We start from the raw sequence: 23,879 nt of genomic DNA, 5'->3' as shown, positions 1-23,879 counted from the left end.
ATATGGCATCTTTTCAACCACATTCTGTTTCTATTACTGTTTATTTATATTCAGGACAGAGGAAAGTGTTTGACCTCCCGTTTGGAAGCTGCCTCTTTCACAGCAATGTGTATGATAATGGGTCCTCATTTATTTATGACAACTGCACAATGTGTATATGCAAGGTAAGTCCACAGTGCTTTGGTATTGTGTGCTGCTGGTTGTCTGGCTTAGGAGTAATTCATAGGGCTGTGGAACTATAAGCCCTGATACTGTTCTTCTTTGGCATCTTGTGTGGTCCCTGAGAATCTGATCTGAAGAGCACTTGCAGTTGGGCTAGGAAAGTTTAAAAAGTTACTGACTGCCTCAGCTGAGACATGATGCCTGGCTCTGTGTGATGCAAAATGAGGTTACTCAGATTATGTGATCCTCCTTGAGTTTGCATTACAATGAAAGAGGAGTTTCTAAATGGTGAATTACCACATCTCTGCTGAAGGGCAGTGATTTTTTTTTAGTTCCTCTAACATGACTGACCACTTGCACTTTTGCACCTGGGCACAAAAAATGAAAGTGTCACCAAATCAGTAAGATTTTGCAGGCCAACAGAAGTACAAGCTTCACGGACCAGGAAGGATTCACTTAATCCAGTAAATATTTTTTATTTCCTCTGAGCTGACCTATTCAAAGCGGTTGGGATATAGCTTGGGTGGATGCAATGACTGAGCAAGCAGAAATGTTATGGTAAGGACACACAGGAGCACAAACATCTTCGTAGTGATTTCATGATTTCCTTTTGTCCTTTTACCTAGGATTCAACAGTGGTATGTAGGAAGAGGTGCTTACTTCCTGGTGAATGCAATAAAAACAAAGACCACTGCTGCAAGGAATGTGTCTCATATATCTCTCCTGAGGAAGTGAAAGTGTGCAAGTTTGGCAATAAGATCTTCCAGGTAAAGTTTCAGGTGTGGCTCAAGAATAGATGCCGTTGTAACAGCTGAAACAGCATGAGTTTACTGTAAATCAGTATTGTGGCTTGTTTTTCAGCAGAATCCTCACCATCCTGGTTGATGATGGAACAACTCAGAGGCAAAGCTTTGCAAAATTTGCCGCCTGCTATTTTTTTTCTGAGTTTGTGTAAATTCTGCTGGTACACAGCAGTTAAAGACTAGTTCCTCCTTGATGTGACATGTTGTCTCCTTCTCCATATGCAGAGATTCAAGCTGCTGTTTCATGACAAGTAATGCATTTTTAGTAAGAGACAGTAATGCTCTGCTTTCCCAGACAAACACTGATATATTCTGAGCGGTATGCAGGCTTTCTCTGCTGAGCCAAAGAGTCTCTTCCATAGCTGAGCCAACAGGAGCTGTGCGAAGTTAGTCTTGTCTGAAAGTTGCTCATCTTGATTTACTACATTTCACGTCTCTGCTAAGGACAGCACCCCTGACATCTTATATTAGGATAGCCATGTAATAAGTGTTACCTACTGCACTCTCACCCAATGTTTTCAAATCACAAGGGATTCCCTGCAGAATACTTCTGCTATTGCTGAGGCCCTGTTTGTTTTTCCAAGTGGTGCGGCTTTTTCACACTGTGTCAGAAAAAGATTCTGTCACCTCATGGGCCATCTGTGAATTAAGAGGCCCTTGAATCAGATCAAATGTTAAATCCTTTGTGAATACTTGGTTTGCTCAGCCAGAATTGCTTCCCATTTATTCCATCTTTTGTGTACATAGCTGAAGTGTTTATCCTGGAAATTACATGTGAACCTACTGTACACTGAGACTATACTCCATCTGATTGGCACTTTCACACTGGTGCTATTGTGCTTTAGGAACAAATGCCTGCTTCTTACGCACCCAACTAAAATATTCTGCTTCTTGTGAAGATTTTATTATATTACTAAGTATTATATGGAGTAAGAAAAAATAACGAGACAGTACACCCATTTCTGGCCTCATGTGCAAAAAGGTAAATCCAGCATCGCTCTGTTGAAGTTAATGGTCTAACACAGGTAGAATGGGCACAGCGAACGTGTTTTTGCACTCCTGTGTAAAAACAGCTGTGAGACAAAAAATCAGGGTAGCTGCATGCAGTCAGCTGTGATATATTCTGGTGCCTTAGCAGATGCTTGGAGAGCGGTCATTAGAGGCCCACAAGAACATGTGCTGCATCAGGAACACCAGGCAATTGTAACATGGCCTGGAAACAAAAGATAGGGGAGAGGCAGTCTTTGACCAAGCATGCTGCACTGAATAAGTTAGGCTCATTGGCATTTCAGATTTAGTCTGTTTTTCTCTCTGGTCTTTCTCATATTGAGGTGGGCACGTAATTGTTCACAGCTGTCTGGTTGGACGGCCTGTTCCTGTCAGGTCTATCCTCACCCTTCCTTCACAGCAGCCCTGTAAACAGAAAACATGCACATTTTGGCTCTAGGTGGGCTAGCACAAGACTGTAAGTGGGTGAGACAAAATGTTTTGGGAACCACACTTGGCAAATGCAACGCTATGTAAAAAGGAGCCAGGGCAGTTCCACAAGCAATCCTTCCCAAGTAAGTGGGGACAAGACCATGAGGCATATTTTGCTCTGCACCTAATACTTTAAGAGCCATACAAGACTGTCTTACCTGCTTTGCGTTTGAGAAGGTCAGCACTGTATCTCTTCTAAACATTTTCAGATGTTTAGCAGATCAAGTATCTGTGAAAGTGCTGTAAGTAATCTAAATTAGAATTCATTATTCAACCATTCCTGCCCTAAGTCAAAATGATGCTGCATCTGGGAATAAATTCACTATATGCTGACATCTTAATCAAATACTTTCACATGCAACAACTTAAAGACATCACTCAACCCAATGAATCAGGTTTTTCTAATTATGTGAGCTTAAATGAAAATTTGTGGTAGGTGTGATCGCATCTCAGACACATACTGGAGGGATAACAATGCAAATAATCAGGACACTGATGAAAAATGCAAATGTGATTTGGTTAGCCTTGGCAAAATGAATTTCTGACCTAGAGGGCCAAAGGGAAGAAAACCCTGCTGAATTTCATCTTTGTCTTTAATCCGACTGGCCATGGACAGACACCTTAAAATAATTTAGACTAAACAATGATACAATGCCAACAGGGAAAGTCATCCTTTCTTGTGCAATGATACATTGCTGAAATAGCTTCCTGTTGCCACCCCAGCTGATACTATATCATGTTGCCTCTTGCAGGATGGAGAGATGTGGTCCTCTGTGAACTGCACCATCTGTGCTTGTGTGAAAGGCAAGACAGAGTGTCGCAAGAAACAGTGCATTCCAGTCAGCAGCTGTCCTCATGTGAGTTTTGTAAAAGAACAGAGCTTTCTTCTCTTTTTTTCTCCACCATTATCTTTTTCAGTGTTTCCTGAAAATGTGTGCATGGCAGTGGGGCATGCAGATTGGAAAGAAGGGATCCTCTGGCATATTAATTTAGGCTGCTGTTCCCCAAGTGTGCTACTGCTACCCTGAATATGGGCTTCCTGCCTCTGTCCTTGCTCTGATGATTCTGTGCTCCTTTTTTCCCCTCCCTTTAACTTCCTCTGTCCCAAGTATCTGCACTGGAACATCTCTTTCACATATATTTAATAGCTTTATAGAGTGGTGAGGTGACTGTGTTAATATTTCAAGAGCATGCATATTGTTAATGCAAGCCACAGGAGGTTGCTGTACTTGCATTTCTCAGCACATATGAGGCTTAATACTTGGTTGAAAATGTAAATTAGACAAAGCAAAGCAAATTATTTCAATCAATCCATGCCACTTTCTCTAAGGTTGCACCCTGAGTGTTTTTTATTTGAAAGTCTGAAGTGAACCCAAAAAGTGCTGTAATTGTGCTTTACTTAATTGATTCAAAAATTAGCATTACTTGAAACCTTGAGCTAAAGTCAGCCTTTGTTTCTTGGATTTCTGTCACTGACAAATTATTTTGTTTTAATGGCTCAAGCTTTCAGAAGAGGGAGCTCTAAATAGCACCTCATGTAGGGGCAGATCTTTGAACAGAACTGCAGAAGAGAGAGCCAAGTCGTTAGCATTACACCTTCTCAGTGTTTCTTTCTCCATCCTGGAAGCCGGTGGGGAAAATATGAGTCACAGACACCTAGGTATAAAATTGTAAATGACAAACTCTAGTTTGTAAAATTTTATACGTGTGAACTTTTGACGGCCAGAAGCAGTGGTAGAAATACAGAGCCTGTACCTTAGTGCTCCCTGTTCTGTTGTGCCAGTAGGCTGCAAAAGCGATGCTTGCATCCTCAGAAGAGGGGACATCCTTTTCCTATCACTCTGGCACTCACTGCAGAGGGCAGTCCTCCTGTTAACGGGCCTCACATGAGATGTTGCATACATCTTAGGAAGTGTGAACAAATGGAGCTGCTCTTCTGGGAACCTGATGTGGTTCATGGCAACAGGTTTGTTCAGGCCATTCACAGTATAAGCAGGAGGTGAGAGCTTGAACCCTTCAGGTCTCTTCAAATTCTTTGTTGGCTGAGAACCTGGCAAACACTGCAGCTCATTTATATTTTACCTGTGCTGATGCATTTCAAACGTTTAAGCTGCTTCTGAGATCAAATAACTAATATGACTTAATATAGATCTTCAGTGAAATACACCACTTCAGCAGTACCCATATATAAATTAGAGCATTGAGATGATCAGTTGAAGTGGCTTCTAAAATGAAAATAGTGGTGGGTAAAAATTCACCATGCACAGTCCCGCAGCAGCATAACTGACTGACTGATGAACTTGTTAAGCACTGCTACACGACCTGCTCCAAAATTAGCGTGAAGTCCTAAACTGCCCTAGACCTCTGAGTTGAGTCGTCAGACAAGGTCCAGTTCCTTAGGGCTGAAAAGAGCAGGTTTGTTACCCTGCAGCACCATTCCCTCCAGTATCTAACCAATCGGCTTGCTCCCTGCCTTAAAATAGAGCCTACAGCAAGCTGCATGGAAACCCACCCTCTTCCACAGGTACACATTATATTTCTGCTCCTCCAAGCTAAATTGGAAGGCCAAGTAGGAGAAAGGATGTAAACTCTATAGTGAGATTTATTTTCCTATTCCAAGTGGGTACCAAGTAATTTTAAAGCAAATAATGTATGCTAATGGATTTAAATCTTTTACTTTTCATGTGTGCTCCACTCTCTTTGATGAGATATTCTGTCACAAATCTGTAAACATTAAACACACCACATTATTTAGGATAAAGACATATTAGTGATTCTGATACTGACATTCTGGATATCATGCATAAAGTTATGCTGCTGTCTCTGCAAACTGTAGGGGTGTGAACTCCATTTCCTTTGTCTCTTCACAGTAATTCTGGCAGTAAGCAGTCTCTACTGACTATTGAAGACTGCTGTGGAATAAAATGCTGTTTAGTGTCCCTTAGGATGTCAGGCCACATAAAGTTGTCTCATTAAAACTGTGTTATGATACGCACAACTGAGTGTGAAAGGCTTCAAGATTCACAAGAAACTTACATTATTCCTTGACTTAAATGCTTGGCCATGCAGTCTTAATACTCTTTACATGATGTTGTAGGGTTTTTTGGTGATGGAATATTATTTAATTTATCAACATAGATTTTGGCCAATTATTTCTTGAAAGGGTGGGTTTCAAAGTGGTAATTCTGCAGAAATTTCCAATACCATGCAACCATTTATATTATTCAATGTGTTGGTGGCAGGCTGACATATTTTCAAAGACTGTTTCTGCCATTTCTTTCATTTTCTTCATAGGGCTAGGCATGTTTTTCTGTTTCTTTTATTCTTTTCATTTTGGAGCATTTAATCCTGTATCAGTAATTACAGGAAGTGTCTTTCTTAGCTTCTTTTCATCTGCAGCGGAGGCAATACATCTCACAAATTTAATCCCTCCTGTCATATTTATAGTAAAATCGGTCCTCCTTGGGCTTCTAGTGAGGCTTGTGGCTTGTGGTTTCTGTTTCATACTTTCTGACCGCTGATTCCACATAGCTATTCCCTCTCTCAGTTACCTGGAGTGTCAGCCTGCAAGGTGCAGTACACGCTGGCCCCCATCCAGCAAAGCTATTAAGCATGTGTCCAGTCCTGCTGAAGTTAGTAGGCCCTCCATGTGTGCTTAAACTTAAACACATGCTTAAATACTTTATAGAAAGGGAGTAATCTCAACATTTGGCAAGACTGAGTTTCAGAGATCCTTTAGACCCTTTTTTACCTAATTTGCTATTCACTTGCCTTAGCCCTGCTCCAGCCTCTTTCTTGCCTTATGCCATCTCCTTTCCAATTGCCCATCCTTATAATTTTCTGCCTCGCCTCCTCTCCTTATGCCTTTGCATTCCCCACTAACAGAGTAAGCCTGTGGTAATGGTCAGTGGTCATGGACGTGTCTCTTTTTGTACTGCTAGAGGAGAGCCTGGTGAATTTTACAGCATACAGCCTTTTCTGAGCTCCAACGCTGTGCAAAAGTTAATAGAATTAAATTCACGGCATGTGAAGACATTTGCAGAGTTCGATTCTGTGGGTAAATTTTGAACCCGTGAACTTCAAGTGAGTTGAAAATTTATTCAGAACACGTTCTCCCATCTCTAGCACAGACTGCATTTAATGTTATACACATCTGTTATTATTACAAACAAAAAGTTGCTGTTTTTACTCTAGTGCCAAATGAGGCACAAAAAAACAACAGCTGTTGCTATTGCACAACCAAACAACCCCCTTCCCTCCCGCAATTAGTCTTGCCTTAAAAAAATAGAAAATAAAAACCTCAGACATAAAATTGAAAACCTCATAAAAAAGAATAAAAATCCCAGAAAATAAATAGACTCAAATGTGGTCTGCTTATAAATATTCATAGGGAAAAATGGGATCACATCACTTAGCCCACTCCTAAGGGAACCCTCAATGCTAACGAACTCTTGCAGCACATGTTAGCAATAATGGGTTTCCTTATTCTACAAGACAAAAACAGGATCTCAGGCCAACATGGTGGCTCAAGTAACCAGCCTCAGCAGGCTGCCTTGGAGATTCCAATTTCACTTGAATTCTTGCCACTTCCAGCTCGGCTGATGATTTCAACTCTTTTATTGAAATGGAGAGGTAAAGCTGTGCAGTGCAGTGTGTGGCATTCAGCTGCACGTCTTCCATTTGTACAAATAAGTGTTGCCCAGGTCCCTATTTCTGTGCAGTTTTAATGGTTCCTTCTTTAAGGTGTTTCGTCCTAGCAGGTGCTTGGTAGGTCTCCCTGTTGCAGCCTGTTCCTCAGCTGTTCTCTTTGCTCTGGGGCCTGGTGGCCACACAAACATCTAAGCATCGCCCACACTGCTAGTGAAACTCTGACCCAGCCCTCTTCTCAAGTCCAAATGCGCCTCAAGTCTGTTCACATGCAGTTGCACATTCAAAGACAAGGTTACACTGAACTTTTATGCCCTGTGGATGATGGGCCCAAGTGCACTCATCATCAAGCTCTCATTTATGCCACCTAGGTACATCAAGCATGAGCAGGATGGAGCGTGCTCCACTCTAGTCTGCTGGCAGATACTTGGGGTCCATCTCTCCCTATGCACATTGTCAAAGCTTGGCAGCGCTGTAGGCAGAAAGCAAGGCAGACAGCAATAGGGCTTGCTGCCTGTGCCCACTTCCCCCCTTTCTGCATAGACCTGCCACCTATTTCTTGTCTGTTTTCACAAGCTTTTCTGCACTGTTGAGTATGTTGAGTGGGCAAAATAGCGCAGCCCTGTTTCCTCACTCTTGCTGGCTGCTCCTTGCTCACCTGCTTGGTGGGATACAGGAGCAGTGGTTCCACAAAGGGGACTTTCTCTGTGTTCAACTACTGTAGGAGCAAAGTGCTGGGGAGTAGCACAGCTCTATATGCCTCTTCCTTCCCTGTATGGGAATGTGTGAACTCCAATATCACCGTAAGTTCTGTTATAACCCATGCCAGTTTTTGCTTGGAGAAACACATAATTCAGCTTGAAATTTTCCAGGCTTATCCTCTAGTTTTATGGTTAGCTTTAGGGATTTTAGGTAAAATCAGATAGAACATCTTTTAATTTGATGAAGACTGAAAAGGAGTATGAATGTATGCACACAGAGGCATGCTTCCTGCTCCTACTCAGCCTTGTATAAGACATAACCATAAATAAAATTGACCTGGGCAGAGTGGTAAATAAAGACTTGAATCTTTTGTCCATATTACCGTGACTAGACCAAATTGTTTGCTTTTAGACATTGCACATCCTTGGATGCACGCCCATTTACTTCACTGGGGAGATGGTCCATGATTGGTAATATGATTTGGTGAGAGATACCACAAGATTTAGCCACAAAAGAAATCTGGCCAAACTAGATCTCTACTAGTGCCTCCTTCCTTCCTTCATTTTGAATGATTTGGGGGGAGTGTGGGGGTGGGTGTGGAGCAGATTGCCCCTGTGTGGTGACTAAAAGGGTATGCATAGGAAATGTATATGTTTTGGGAGGTGGGGGATAAGGTAGCGATCTTGTTAACCCAATGACTAGTCTGCTTTAGATATCCGTGAACACGAGTCCAAAATTCTCTCACACTCTCTCTAAAGAGAAAAGTGGTAACAGAGAACCCTTTTAGTATTTCATTTCTTATAAGACTGCCAGGAAGCTCTTTAAATAGTTCTGTCTGTTTTTAGCACCTGATATTTGAAGCTGTAACCAGGGCATTGAGTTCAAACACAACTTGAACTATTTTCAAAGGCTTATCCAGCCTTACAACATAACACAGTCATTGCTCCAAAACCTCTTTCATTAAATCAGCCTGTCTTTCTCCCAATTAGGGTAAAATCCTGAACAGAAAAGGATGCTGTCCTATTTGCACTGAAAGTAAGTTCTTTCTTGAAATTCTTTAAATTCTTTTTTATTCTCTCAGAGAAAATAAATATAGTAGAAGTATGTTTGCTTTTCTGCCTTCTTTTTAGAGGTGGCTAAAGGGCAGGTGATTATTGCTGGCCACAGATTTTGCCTCCTATAAATCTGTAAATTTAAAATAAAATGCCTGGGTATTTCATTCTTATTTTATTTTATTTTTTCAAAATTACACTATTTTTGTCAAATCTGAGGTGCTGCTTTTTGAAGGATATAGTAGGCCTGTGAAATTTGTAGGTAATAAAATAAGCAAATGAATAGAGTTGTAACTTTTAGGACTGGGTACCTTTTATATCTGTAAATAACAGCCCAGCTATGTGTATATATAATCCAACACCTTTGCAGATGATTTGTGAGAGTTAAAAAAAGGTGTGCAGAAATCTGAGACAAAGTCTGGGGCAGCAGTGGAAAGTACAGTAGAAAGCTATCCTTCTGCCTGTATGATGTTTAACTCAACCATCACCTTTTTATCCCTTTACTCTTCACTTCAGGAATTATCATCTTATGATATCACTTATGTTCTCTCCTAGTCAGCAAAGCACTTACACAAATACTGATCTTTAAGCTTGTCCTATTTGAGTCAACAGGGAGACCTGTCTTCACTGAAATTAACAGGATACAATTATATATTTCCTGCAGGACATGTTTAAGTATTTTACCAAATAGGGACAGATTGCTAAAATGGGGTTTTATGATTTATAGGAAGGCTTCTGAAAGAAGGAACAGTTTTTTAAGGAGAGCATTTCCTATTGTTTTGTCTAAAATCAAATCAAATTGGTTTTGCTGATCTACTCAGTTCTGGGTGCTCTTGGATTGCACAAATTCCATATGCTAAATACCTGGTTTTCCACTCTGCAGCTCAATTATTTTGAAACATGTAACTTGCGATAAAATAAATCTAGTTTGCAAGTCTTCAGTATCAAAATGAAATTAAATACGAGTGGCAACCTCAGAAACACTTGAAATAATACTGAGAAGAGGGAGAAATGAAAGAGGATTCAACTCACCAGCAGTTGATTTCATGTCAGCTCAGTTTTAAAGGGAGAAGAAATTTGCATAAACCTCTGCTCAAACATGACATGTCATTAGTGTCATGAATTTATCAGTCTGTGTCTTGCCTCTGTTCTTATGTTTCAGTCTCATTTAACCTTTCTCATGTGTTCTTTTGTAACATGAGAGGGAGAGAAAAATAATGGGACCAGCCATTCCCTCAAAGCACTGGAGACCCTCTACTGTAAGGGGTTAAAAAGAAGACAGTACAGTGACTCTTTCAGAAATGCTGCCAGAGAATGACTTGCGATAATTGTTTCATGGGAGAAGGTGGCAAAAACCAGATTTCTTCAAAGTAAAAATAACTCATCCAGGAACCAGGTTACCTAAAAAGTCAGAACTTCTTGACAATATAAGGAGGGAATGGTCATGACTAGAAGATGTGAAATTAAGGGCAGACCATTGTTGCTTGTCCTCCTGCCGTGCATCTCTGTAACGAGCCTGGCTCCATCTTCCCAGTAACCTCCTTCTAGGTACTGGCAGACTGCTCTTAGGTCTCCCCAAAGCTTTCGGGATAAACAACCTTATTCCCTTAGCTTCTTCTTATGGGTCCTGTCTGCATTGCGCTCGTTGCGCTGTCCTGCAGTGGCATGCTCCTCTGTTGCACATGAAACAGAGGGGTCCTTTTTTTTTGAGATGTGTCTCACTATGCACCCATTTAGTATTTGGAGGAGAGATGATGCTGAGCTGATTCTAAGCTTTTATGACTACAGGCCGCTCCCAGCTTTTATCGGGTAATGTAATTAAAGAGCTTAAATACCTACTGTCATACAGCAGTGGTAGCCATTACTGTTTTAACAGTTGCCATTTGCAAGGAACTAATTCCACCTTTGTGCCAGAAGTGCTGTAAATCTCATCACGACATAAGACAGGCAAAAGGCAAAATCATAAGGATTTCAGTGATGATCACTATCTCAGATAGAAACTTTGCTAATTCAGCCAGTTTCTGATGAGATAAGATGTACATGCACAGCCCTTTCCCTCACCCACCCACTCATGTTGATTCTCTCTCCACATATTAACACACCAGACATTTCTGGCGGTCCAGCAGATATTAATTTTCCAAAGTAAAAACAACATAGGAGGTACAAGAACATACTGTACACAGGAGAGCTTTGAGTACAGTTTAAATGCAGCCAATTTCTATGAAGCAGGTCAAAAACAGTCACGATGTTAAAGGATACACTTTAAACTGAAAAAAAACCCAATCAAAGGATTATTTTTCAAAGCAGTTTGTTGCAGAGAGAAAAAGTACCTTGTCTCCTAAAGGGCTGGAGAGTCTCTTTTGTCTACTGTTGCCGAAGTTAACTATGGTTGGTTTTGGCATGTTGCTGTTTAAGCTCCATGGCTGGTGTACAGTTATCACTAATTAAACACAGTGGTCATACCAGTGGAAAATTCAACAGTTTAGTTTATCCTGCTGTAAAAATGTAATGAAATGTACTCTTTTGAGCTTGATTTAGAAAAATCACCACTGACGTCAATTCCATAAATTAGTAATCCTATGTTAGACCAAGGTCATTTTCATATTAAAAAAAGAAAACACTAAACCTGAGTTCAAATAACATTAACAGACTGCTTTCAATTCCAGACAAAGATGGGAATTTGCAGTGCAGGTTAAATCTTTGTTCTTGACAAAGAAGAATTGGTAGCCCTTGCTGAAATTGCAGCATGCAGTATGAAAGCTTCCTACTGTAACCATATAGATGTATTTTATTCATGATCAATAATCCTAACACAGTCTTACCTAAGTCATTGTGAGGTTTTATGGATGAAGTTTTTTCAAAGTGGACTGCAGTCATCTAGGTCTAGCAGTACACATGATTAATTTTGCAGTAAAGGCCTCTTTTGGGGCAGAAAATTTCATTCATCACACATCATTCTGCAGCTTTTTTTAACTGACAAAATGACCAGTGCAGCAAAACCAAACTCAAGGGCATTTGGACCCAGTCCTAGGTGTAAGAGGTTGGTACTTTCACCTGGTCCTGCATCCATTTTATTTTTTTTTATAGAAATACTGAAAAAATTATGACTCTTCAAAAAAAAAAAAAAAAGTAAAGAAAAAGAAAAGGTGGGGTTATGCATTGTAGGTAACTGAGAGCAGGGAGTGGGACTAAAGGACCACATAGGCCCCCGGTGGTCCTCTTTCTTGTGTTATTTCCTTGCCACGGAGAAATATATCAACAAAAAGACTGCAATTGTTTATTCATACTGGAATGCTGTTCATGATTTACCTCCTCAGCTGTTTCAGCCATGATGGTCTACTGTATAAATATGTATTTGGACAAATTGGAATAGCTATTTTATTTATGAAATAGACCATAAAGACTCCTGTGGAGTTTTTGACACCACACCTTGTAATGTGTATTATATCAAGCTGCACTATGCAGCAGTTATGAGGAAAGTACTCTATGGCTAGGCATTTTTTAAAGAAAAGCTAATGAAATTCTATTATGCGTGTTCTGTAGCTAGTTTTCAAAAGTTAATAATGTGTTCTGTTTGATTTAGAGCTTAATTCAGCATATGGGCTAATTGATTCAAAGTTTCATTTTATTTTTAAAAAGCTGAGATATTTTTGAATTATAGATGTGCAACCAGAACACCCTTAACTGGTAAACTTGTATTTTTTCCTCCCTCTCCTTACTTAGAAAGTGTCCAAACCAATTTTAGTTATAATTTAAAGTGTATTTTTCTTGGCCACTCTTAACTAGCTACAAGCCCAGAAGAGTGTGACCAGACATCTGGACATCTTGGACTTCAATTGACTGCTCTGATCTCCTGAAAAAATAAAACAAGCTATTCCATGAGCACCAGAGCTAACAGAGCCTGGTTTCCTATGGATTTGTGTCCCATTTCCTTTATATCCCAACAAATAATAAACCCAGCTAGAGACAATATATCCTGTGGCTGCTCTGGAGCTACAAGTGTGCTAATTGCCCAGCCAACATGCTCATGCTCTCCGGCTGGTCAGGATGTGCGTGCTGACTGTCTGTCTGGCCTCCACCAAACAGTATATATCTCACCCTTCTAGAAAGGCTAAGTACTGTCTGGGGAGGGTGGGGGCATTAGGTGGAAGGCAGAAAGGTACTTTTTGGCAGCCACTTATTTCAATAAGTGGTTCTTACCTTTACTCAGCATACTACTTATTAGAAATGAGTTGTCTTTCAGACTTTTATCCCTCTGTATTGGTTAAAACAGGTAGTGTTAATAATAATAACCTTTTTTTTTTCCTTATGAGGGTACATTAAAACTTGGGGAATGCTAAAATTTTCTTTTCCTTGCTGTTGCTTTTTCAGCTTCCTTTTTTGTACAGATAAATGTGTTTTCAAAAATGGTGCTCCTTGCTCACAGTCACCTTCCCCGTTACCTTTTCTAATGAAAGTCACTATTTCAATTGAATTGGGCATATGATTTGTAAATGCAATGAAAGCATGCCAAGAGTTCTATAGTATTCACTTTAGCACCTAAATACTATTATTATTAGTTTGCAAGTAAGCTGTAGAGCCTTAGGTGGGAGCTGAGCAAACTGCGCGAATCACACATGTAGTTTAAGGTTGTTAAATGTAAAAGTGTGAAGTCCATATTTAGTTGCTTAAGAAACAAATGTGAAAACTGCCGAGCTCTCAGAAGCTTTTATGAAAGCCAGAAGTTTTGAATACTGATTTGGGAGCCTAAATGCAGGACTTCCAAAAGAGGTTTAGAGGTGTTTGCAGCCAGCTCCCAATAATATTTAATCAAAGTTGAGTGCCTGAGCCACTTTGAAAATCACAGCCTCCTGAACATGGCTCTGGGCCTTCCTTTGAAAAAAACTATGTTTTTCAGGAACAGAGAGGGAATGGGTATATTTGCCTTCATGTGCATGTGTAGATGAGCAAAACAAGACATCAAAGATTGTGAATGCCAGGTTCAAAACAAGCAAGAGGCAGCAGTTCTTCATGCACTTTGCCCAGGGATGTTGTGGATGCTAAAAACATTTTTGTGTTCAGGGGAAACTGAACAAATTCACAGAAAAGAAGTCTATCAAAGGTTACTAAATAAAAAGAAACCATGTCTAGCTCAGAAAGTCCCTAAGCTGAAAATAGTTGGAGGCTGGCAGAGTCTTAGGGGGAAGTATCGTATATAATTGCCTTTTTCTAACTCTACCCTAGACAGCTGATAGAGACAAGGATTATCCGCAGTAAGCTGGGAACAACTTACTGTAGGAAAAAAAGGGCAGGATCTTCACCCATGACCCTATGCCTTGTTAGCACAAGCTAGCAAAATTCATACTCCAGTATTGGGGAAGGTAGCTTTGGTGATGCAGCAACACCTCTCCATCCATTATGTCCCAACAGAGGAGCAAGTCATACACGATCCTAACTAGAGAACTGATGCTTCCAATAGATTTCAAAAACAGACAAGCAGAAAGACTAGTTTGTTTCAGAAGGGGAAAAAAAAGGGGGAAAAAAAAAAAAAAGCAGCAAACCATAAAACATGATGTGATTGAAACTCTCCCAAAAGGAAATAAACAACAACCCAAAACTTAAAAATGGCAGGAACTCTTTTCATGTTGCCTGTCTTTTGCAGTCTTGTTACACCCAGTATTTAAGGTTTATTTCTAGGCCAACTAGTTCTTCTTACTGGCAGTGCCTGAGTTATCGCACACACTGTTGCAGGGTGTGGATTTTTTTTAAACCCACAATTTTAGCAAACCTTTCAAGAATGTTTTACACAGTGATATCAGAGAATCAATTATTCAGGCTGGTCTTGGGTAGATTTTGCCTCCCCCATTTCCTTGGTTATTAAAGAAAACAGCGAAATTTGGATCAGACATTCAGCTATCCAATCCAAAATACATTCTTTTTTATTTTAACTGCACTGCATCAAGTTGACATATGACGTGACACAATGTAACATAACATAAAACAACATTACTCTGCATAACACATTAGAAATTAAAAATAAATATTTCCTTTGGATCCCATTGGTACTATCAATTTTACTTGCACATCTCTAAATTATGTTTGTTCCTCTCATGTCTTGCCTCTTAGCCACTTGCTTAGGTGAAGAACCAGCCTCCCTCTCCCGATATGTTAGTTAATAACATGTATAACATGTCCACGTTCCTGGCCTCTTGAACCGCAGACAAAAACCAGTTCTCTCCTCTGAAACCTTCACTGATGCTTGGGCTGATTTTTTTGTTGATAGTTTCCTTGTTTTCATGAAAGTTGTTGTTATATTTAAGGAAAAATTAAAGCCTGAAAAAATGAAATAGAATCTGAGCAGGTAATAAAATGTATCTTCATATTCATTATGCAGATAATTACGTGAGTACATAAGGAAACCAGAAACATGTTAGTATGATTTAGTAATGGTAAAGTCAGGTGGTCTCCCCATAAAATCTATGGATTTTTTTCCCATTGGTAAAAATTATGTTGGTGATTAAAAACTATATAGTTCCTGCCAATTTATGGACAATCAAGTAATCTTTTCACAGTATTTGGAAAACAGTTATTGATCTCCTCATTGGTATCAATGAGAAAAATGAGACTCTCAGAAGTGCATGTTTTTAAAAGCACTCTCTTATCTAAGTGTCTTGGCTTTCAGTCTCTGCTTGAAGTCCATCAGGCCTGATTTCCAGAGGTGTTGATCAAATACGGTTCATTTTGACTTCTAATGGAGCTGTCAACACATGATGTCCTTGAGAAATCAAAAATTTTGGTCCATAGTTGCCACACATAGTAAAAAGATCCATGATAAGTTAGGGGTAAAAGTACAAATCTCCCAGCTCTGTGATGACAGTGCACCATGCAGCGATGGAGACTAAGGTTAGACTTTAGGAAGACCTTACTTGCAGTAAGGACAGCTGAGTACTGCAACATGTTGCTGGAGGTGGCTGTGGAGTTGCTGCTACTACTGCTCTTTAAGAGCAGGTTCGATAAATGTCTGTCAGGAATAACAGAGGCACAGGTGATTCTTCATTACAGCTAGAGAAGGAAAAGGTGATGTCTCCTGGGGTCCCCTTCAGCCCCATTTTCTGTGTCTCGATGTAGGTATCCTTGGACACTCTTTAACTACAGCTAGAAAAACACCAGAAACATTATAGCTGCTTTAGCATAGCACTCTGCCTAGGCTGAAAAACTGCTCAGAAAGGTGTATTGCATAGTCAGAGCTGCATTGCACTCCACCGAAGGAATTCCCTGCCTCTTCTTCATAAAATCCATGTCTCCTTCTTTTTTGTGTGTTTGAATTTGCCTTTGTTTAGCTGCCTTTTCAGGTGAGCCATTGTTAGCTGGATAATGTTTTTTTCAGTGAATAAATTGTATTCCTTGTTACTCTCCCCTCCTTTGTTGGGTTTCGGGGTTTTTTTTTTTTCCTTTGATTGATGCTGTTCACAGCTCTCTGATTACTGAGTCAAATTTTGTTACTGCACCAAGGCCTCCCCCTGAAACAGGCATCAACTTTCAAAAGCAGCCTCAGCCCATGGGTATCCAGCTGGCAGTAGCAGTGTGCATTTCTCTGCCTTGAGACTCCTTCTTCCAGGAACAGCAGCAATGACATGTGGTCAGGACCTATTGTTATACCAGAAGGCTGCAATGCAAATAAATTTGCTGTTCTCTTTGATTGCGAGGCAATTCAATCAATTGCTGGGTAACTGCAGGGTAACTCAGCATCATTGACATGAGCATGGAAACATTCTGCTTTTGAGCTGCAGCTTCTCCAACCAGCGTATGCTGCAAACATCAATAAGAAATCTCCCTCCATTTGTAATGATGCAAATGATTGGTAGAGATACCATGCCCTTAGATAGTCATTGCATCATGCGAGTCACGTACTACTGACTTTTAGTTGGTAGCATAATAACAATAACTACAAGTCAGTTGTGTCTAAACAACATATATGATAGCGTGTAACACTGAATAAAGATGCTGATTCTACAGATAATTTGGGAAAAAAACATAAATATACCTAATTTATAAATGTACAATGTTTCTAAATATGTCTGTGTAAAATACAGACAGAACCAGGACCTGCTAAAGTGGTCTGATGGCTTTTAATTTCAGGGTATTACCCCTGCCTAACTGGGGACATTAAAATTAGCCTCAAAATATGCATGTGATGTTTTCAATTCTGCTTCTGTTAGTGCATTAGACTTTGCTCCCACAACACAACTTAAGGGTGGGAGTTCATCTCAGGGGAATTTAACTGTCTGAGAGGAATGCCTGTAGTCTTACATACTTGTTTGAGCTCCCAGAGCTGGCAGCAGAGGGACAAGCTCCTCCAGAGACTAATTCCCCACGTATTAAAAGAGATGTCTAAAATTGGTGAGATGAAAGACTTTCTAGTCATGTCTGTGTCTCTCTGTCAGTAAGAGGGAGACTGGATGAATTGCTTAGACGAGACATTTCATGTTTGGAAAGCTGAAGCTAGGTGGGAAAGCTCCCATCACGCATCTCCAGAGACAGTGGGCTCTGCAAGCCCAGGGCTCTGCCTGCTCTGATATCATGAGTGGGGCTTGTATTTTCTGGAAATGAAATAATCTGCAAAGTTTCACAGGCATTGTAATAACCTAAACTGTTCAGGTGGTACATTATGCTTAAGGGACAAACATATAGGTTGGAAGATGTGTCTTTGGTTCTTAGCTACAGGTTAGCCTTCCTAGACTGCCCCAAGGATCAATCAGCCTTTGGTTCCCACCTGCTTTGGGAAAGACTTCTACTAAAGCCATGAAGCTTCTGTTTTTCAAAAATATATATTCCTAGTGGGCATCAGCCAAATCTGCCCTCTAGGGCAGATAGATTAGGTGAGATCGGGGTCCTCTAAGTTGTTATCAACTGCTTTTTTCAAACTTTGATTGATCCTGATATAGCGCTTTTGTTTCTCACTCACCTGCAGAGCCTGGAGTTTGCACTGTATTTGGAGACCCTCACTACAACACTTTTGATGGACGGACATTTAACTTTCAGGGAACATGTCAGTACGTTTTGACGAAAGACTGCTCCTCCTCTGCCTCACCCTTTCAGGTGCTGGTAAAAAACGATGCCCGTCGGACCCGTTCTTTCTCCTGGACAAAGTCAGTGGACCTTGTGTTGGGCAGAAGCACTATCAGCCTCCAGCAGCACCTCACAGTGAAGTGGAATGGGACCCGCATTTCACTACCTTGCGAGACACCACAATTTCAGATCGATTTGGATGGTTATTTGCTGAAAGTGACAACCAAAGCAGGTAGGGCGTGTGTGTGTGTGTGCATGCATCTTCTCCCTGAAGAACTTCTCAAGTGCAATGTGAACAGCAGTCAGTAAAAAAGCATGATAGCGGTAATAAATGTAGTTAGAACTCTTTAGAGATATGAGGAACCCAAAGTGCTTTCAAAATCCCTGCAGCCCACAAGCAGACAGATATCCCAGCTATTAGTTTGAAGTCTTTGCAGAACATTTGCTAAACTATGTTTCATTCTGTAGCTGACAATTAACTGCCTGTATAGATGAATGTGCCATGATTTTAACTACCAGTAACGTAAGAGTGGCTTACACAGGGTCATCATTTGATACTTATAGGTAAGAACAGAGAGGAGATCAGTTCTTAAACATAACATTCAGGTTTTTTCCCAGTTGCAGCAACATACCTTACAGTCTAAATCAGCAGTTATATAGAAATCATACTTACTAATGGCTGGAATGAGTTTAAGTTGTCAAATTATGGAAATATTTCACGGGCTACCCAGCAAAATGGAGGTCCTGGTTTGAAAACCAAGGCCTAATTTGCTGTTCAGTGACATCTTGTTGGGATTGCTTTGTGCTTGAGTAAAAGTTTGTCTATGAGGAGCAGAGAGTCCACAGCACCAGAAGCAAAAGGAAATCAGAAAATTCAGAGAATCCGGTACCTTATTTATAGAAACAGGGAAGGGAGATAGCGAGACTCTCAGGTCTTTTGAGTCCTAGAAAATACATTAATTGTCAAAATGCTAAACCAGAGGACTTACATTTGTTGATAAACTGTTCTGAAACTATAGTGTCCTGGCATAGATAAATACTAAGGGGAAGTTTAAAACTTTCTCATTAGCATGTGTTAGGTACTACTGTAGTCCTGAGAGATTTCACTTACACAGTGAAGTACTGTTTCAGTGAGAATACTCTTTACCGTTAATTCAATTAAATGCTATGTGAAAGCAGTGAAACCAATCTTTCTTATGGAGGGATACAGTCACAGGCGTGACGCATAGTCATACTCATTATCTAGCATAATTTTTTTCAAGGGGGATACTAGCACCCACTGTTGAGCTGAGAATTTAGACACCTGTTCATATAGCCCCTGGAAATGTAAGTCTGCATAATGTGGATCCCAGCTCTGGGCTCATTCCTCAAAGTGGCAATGCAGATTTTTGTGGCTGTCTGTAAAATGCACACAAGTTGACCATTATTCACAACTTCTAATTAAAAGCATCTTGAGGGTTTCTCTTTGCAGCCAGCTGAACACTATGAATTCTAGCGATGTGGATTTCATTAGCCAACCACAGGCCAAGGAAAGGTTTTCAATCGAAGATGAATGACAGCTAATCCTGCTGCTATTCCATTTGTCCCTGGTGCAAGCCTAATAAATGACTACACACATCCTTGTCCATGTGTTGGCAGAGGGAGTGCAAACATGGCATATGACAACATACCAAACAGTGTGTAATCACTGCAAATTATAGCCTAAATAATTCCTCCCCTTAACGGAGCAGGATCAGGTTTCTCTCGCTGAATGCAGCATGATGGGCCAAGTCCTCCTTTCCTCAGCACATAAGGCCTGGAAAGCAGCAGAACGGCATGGCTCCATTTTGCTGGGAGAGGACAAGCAGCAGAGACGTTGTAGAGAGGAGGAATGTGCTGAGTAGAAGTGGTGTAAAAACAAACCTTTTGTTCCACAGGAAATTCCGAGTGCTGGGGGAAAAAAATTGGGGAATTTTCTCTGTTTCAGAATGAAACATGGATTTTTAAAAAAATATATACTTTCCCACTGCAGAGTAAAAAAAGAGGGGGAGGGACGAAGTAATGAAAAATAACCAAACCCACTGTACTAGAAGCAAAATTCAAAGTAACATTGGGCTGGCAAGTGCAGGGTCTGGTGCTTACAGCTCAGCCAGCATTCCCACAGCTTTTGGTTTTCCTTTTGCAGAGCTGGGAGCTGAGCCCTGGATAAAACAGGGGATCCCAAAGCTTCAGGAAGCCTTGTGGTCCCTGACTACAGGGAAATCTGCATGGCAGGGCTGTCCTGGAGTTGCATACCCTGAGAGTCCAGGCTTCCAGGCAGCCCACCAGGCGAGCTGGCAGGAAACCAGCTTGGAGCCTCGCCTGTGCTGTGTTGGAAGTTCATTGAATCCGATATGTCTCCCTGAAGCATTTCAGTTCTGATGAATTGGCATTTTCCAGTGAAAACCTGTTTTGTTGCTAAATTCCTCACCAGCTGTAGCCCTGGATGCCATGCAGCAGCAATTCTGGCACCCTGCACTTGCAGGTACTTTGTCATGGGTGTGGTTGGGATGGTGTTGAGTCCTTGTCTAAAATTTGTGTGTTAAAAAGACAAGAGAGCAGACGGGCACAGGGCTGATGTTACTTATCTGTCCCTCTAGTGCAGGAGCGTTTTTTGTTGTTGTTGTTTCTGTGCTGATCTTTTGCACAAAGTTGCTTTGCTGAGGTTTTCTGTACCACTTCGGCACTAAATCTTTAGGGGAGAGTGGTCTGCCAGTTCTCGAGGTTGCCTTTACCATGAAAAATCATGCAGAACAATTGATGGGAGTTCCCAGCATGGGGAACTCAGTGTGTGATGTGCATAAATCCAGAAGGATTTTTTTTTTAAATGCAGTAGAGCACGTAGTGTGCCAAGTTAAGAAATCAAGTAACAAGTTGATTAAACATCCTTCCAAGAAAGGGGAAAATTGGAAAACGCTAAAACATAACTCAGAGAATATTCCTTTTCTGCACATCCCCAGATAGGACAGATGCTGCATCCTTTGGCTTCACATGTCTTGGATTCTGATCCTTATCCAAGTGAATGGGAAACTCATCCATTTTGGGGGGAAGAAAAGGGGAACATAGGCACCAAGAAATTCTTCCAAACAATTTCTGTCTGCCAAGGAGACCATTTCAAACATCACTCTGTAGCATAATCCCATCTGTCACAGCTCTTGCTGGTTTACAGAAACCAACTGAATTTTCTGCTTGCAAACAAACAAAAAGGCACACACTGCACAGTGTGACCAGGCTCCGACAAAAATTAACATGCGTGTAGGAGCAAATACCCTTCCTCATTACCCCAAAAGGGAATAAGCTCCGTTATGGACTGAAACCTTTGGGCTGTTCATCAAAGCTAGAAATTACCCTTCCATCTGAGCAATTACAGCAGAATATAGTGTAATTAAACAATACCCAGCTAGAGAAAAGTACATCCTTTTGTGGTAGTTAAACTGTGAGTCTCTTGAATCAAATCCAGTAATCAAAGCAGAACTCTCTAGATTTAAAAAAATGTGCATTTTTATATGCTGAGATGAAAAGTCATAATTTTATGTTACTCTTGTCTGCATACCTAGAGTTCACAGAGCAGCATGTAACAAGTACATTAACACTGAAAAAGGACACACAAATATTCAGGATAATTTTGGAGTTAACCTTTCATAATGAACATGAGTGGTTTCACTTAAAGTCAGTAAGTCTTGGCTTGAGAAAAAAGTTGTAAAAGGAAAATTAATATAGAATCATTAATCAGTCTTTTGTGACTCCGCTTAAAGTCAGCAGCTTCTGAGGGAGATCATTTGGGGAAGAAGTTGAGCACCGCCTTAAAAACTGGAGTTGTTTTCTGAAGAGAACTGTCTGAGAATTTGGATCTTGATGCTTCAAGCTTTGAGAAAGTTTATATGATTCTCAAGTCTGAAGAAATCTTAGTTTATAAGTTAATGGCAAGGTTTTTCTAAATGCCAGCATGGCAGTATTAATCTGGTGTCTGCAAATCAAGCTGTGTTTTGTTTTGTTCAGCGTTGTCAGAAGCAAAGACAGCTGGAATTTGAATTTGTCCAGCAATGATAATGTATGAAGCAGCTTAAAAGGCAGCTTTCCCCCTTGCCACTGTGCTGGCCTTGTTAGCAGTTGTAGTCTTGCACAATTTCTCAGTTGGCTGGGTGCGAAGTGCCTTTGGAGGAGGACACAGCAGCCCTATCCACGCTGGGTTTGTTAGATAATTTGAAACTGCTTTCAGGCATAGTCAGCTCAGGACATATTTGTGCTATCATTGCTAACCTGTAGTGGTAAACAACCATGATGCAACAGACTGTCGTGACCGGTGATGCAGAATTATCTGCACAACCTTGCTGGGTAAATCGTTCCCCAAACTCCTGGTGACACGGTGTAAACCACGCAAACGCCAGGACAGTACATACCGATGGCAAAGCACCCCTTCTATAGCCTTAATTGCTGTTTGAGCCTCACCCTGTTTCTCTGCAGCACGGGTAGGAATTGTCATAGGAGACAATGGGATATGTTGCTAAAGGAAGGGTTCCAGCTTTGAACTGAGTCACTGGTATGTTAATTACTTACATGAGGATAGGGCAGGATTTGGATCACATGGTGACAAGCACTGATTTATAAGAGGAAAGGGTGGTGCTAAGCCAGCCCACACAGCAAATGTAGAAAGCTGGAGCAAAGCCCTGGTCCTGCACCGTGGAGTGATGCTGTTTGGTATTCTTGGCCAGGCAGGGAGAAGAGGGTAAAATCTGGATTATCCTGTTTAAAAGGAGGTTCCTGTGTTTATCCGTAACTAGCCGCTGCACACAGGTACTTCATGGGTATAAATTAATGTCAGCAAAATTATTTACATTGCAGGATTACTGCAGAGATGTGAAGTAGTAGCATTCATCAGACATTGGAAATAATTAAAAGAAAGGACATTTTTGGGTAGAAGTTTAGCAGCAGTGATTCTTGGTGTTGTTTTTATCCCATATGATACCAAAATTGCTTTCCCTTATGAGATATGCATTTACTCCTCAAAGGATGGAATTAATTTAATTTACAATCACCCAGATAAAAACTAGAAGTTAGTCTCCACCTGATCTCTGGGCCCTCTAGCGTATCACTGGAAACAGAAAGGCATTCAGAAGGTAGTTTATTCCCTCTGCATTAGACACCCATGTTGTGACCTGGAGCTGCCTATTTCTCTCCATCAAAGAGAGGGCTTAGACAGCTGACTAAAGCTAGACACCTAGCTTTTAGATGGGTACAGACAGAGAAAATGGATTTCACCCAAAGAAAACAATTTTGATTTTGAGGTACTAGAAGTGCAAAACCTTACTGTAAAACAGATTGTAGCTCTTACATCCCAGCCTCTAGATGAAGGTTAGATGTTTACCATCATTCCTCAGTGTTGCTGACTTATGAAGACAGCTTCACAAGGTTGGTAATGAACACCTTTTGAATGAACAGTTTGAATCCAGTTCAGAATGCCTTCTTCCAACAGTTTTACCCATCTGACATATCTTTGTGGTCATCTTTTTAACTCTCTTTACCCACACAAAATAAGGTACTCGCATTGGAACTGTTGTATTCACCCAAATGAGTGATCAGTGTCAACTTTGCAGGCAAGAAAAGGCTGTTTTCCATAAGGTGGACACTGGTGGAGTCTTATGGGGTGTGGACACCTTTGTATGCCTATGACCTGTGCAATGGGTGACAATGGCTGAAATTCTAGGCCCCCTGCAAAATCAGCTAGAAATTTGCCCTAGCAAATGCAATTTCCAGAATTTTGTAAGAGCCATCTTTCGATGTTGAGAGTAGTTCTGTCTTGGATCCAGATTTTTTAGGATAACCCCATTCATTATCAGGAGGAACAAAAGTAAACAGAGACAGGCATGAGTGTATTGTAATTGACTGTGATCTAAGAAATACTCCACTTGCCAGAGGCACTTACTGGGAGGTATATAGAAATCTAACAACTTTATCAGAAGGAAGCTAA

The 23,879-nt window shown here is 40.7% G+C and overlaps 1 protein-coding gene across 1 annotated transcript in view; it reads left to right on the top strand.

Moving 5' to 3' along the window:
* Positions 1–23,879, top strand: part of BMPER (BMP binding endothelial regulator) — a 148,806-nt gene that overhangs the window by 80,786 nt on the left and 44,141 nt on the right. Inside the window, exons 8-12 of the mRNA XM_075706090.1 lie at positions 55–164; positions 789–929; positions 3,197–3,301; positions 8,783–8,828; positions 17,796–18,125. Coding sequence (XP_075562205.1) covers positions 55–164; positions 789–929; positions 3,197–3,301; positions 8,783–8,828; positions 17,796–18,125 — 732 coding nt within the window. The remainder of the gene's footprint in view (positions 1–54; positions 165–788; positions 930–3,196; positions 3,302–8,782; positions 8,829–17,795; positions 18,126–23,879) is intronic.

This window comes from Pelecanus crispus, chromosome 2 (assembly GCF_030463565.1).
Source record: "Pelecanus crispus isolate bPelCri1 chromosome 2, bPelCri1.pri, whole genome shotgun sequence".
NCBI classification, from domain to species: Eukaryota; Metazoa; Chordata; class Aves; order Pelecaniformes; family Pelecanidae; genus Pelecanus; species Pelecanus crispus.
Note: the sequence above shows the minus strand (reverse complement) of the source record. Positions and strands in the feature narration are given on the sequence as shown.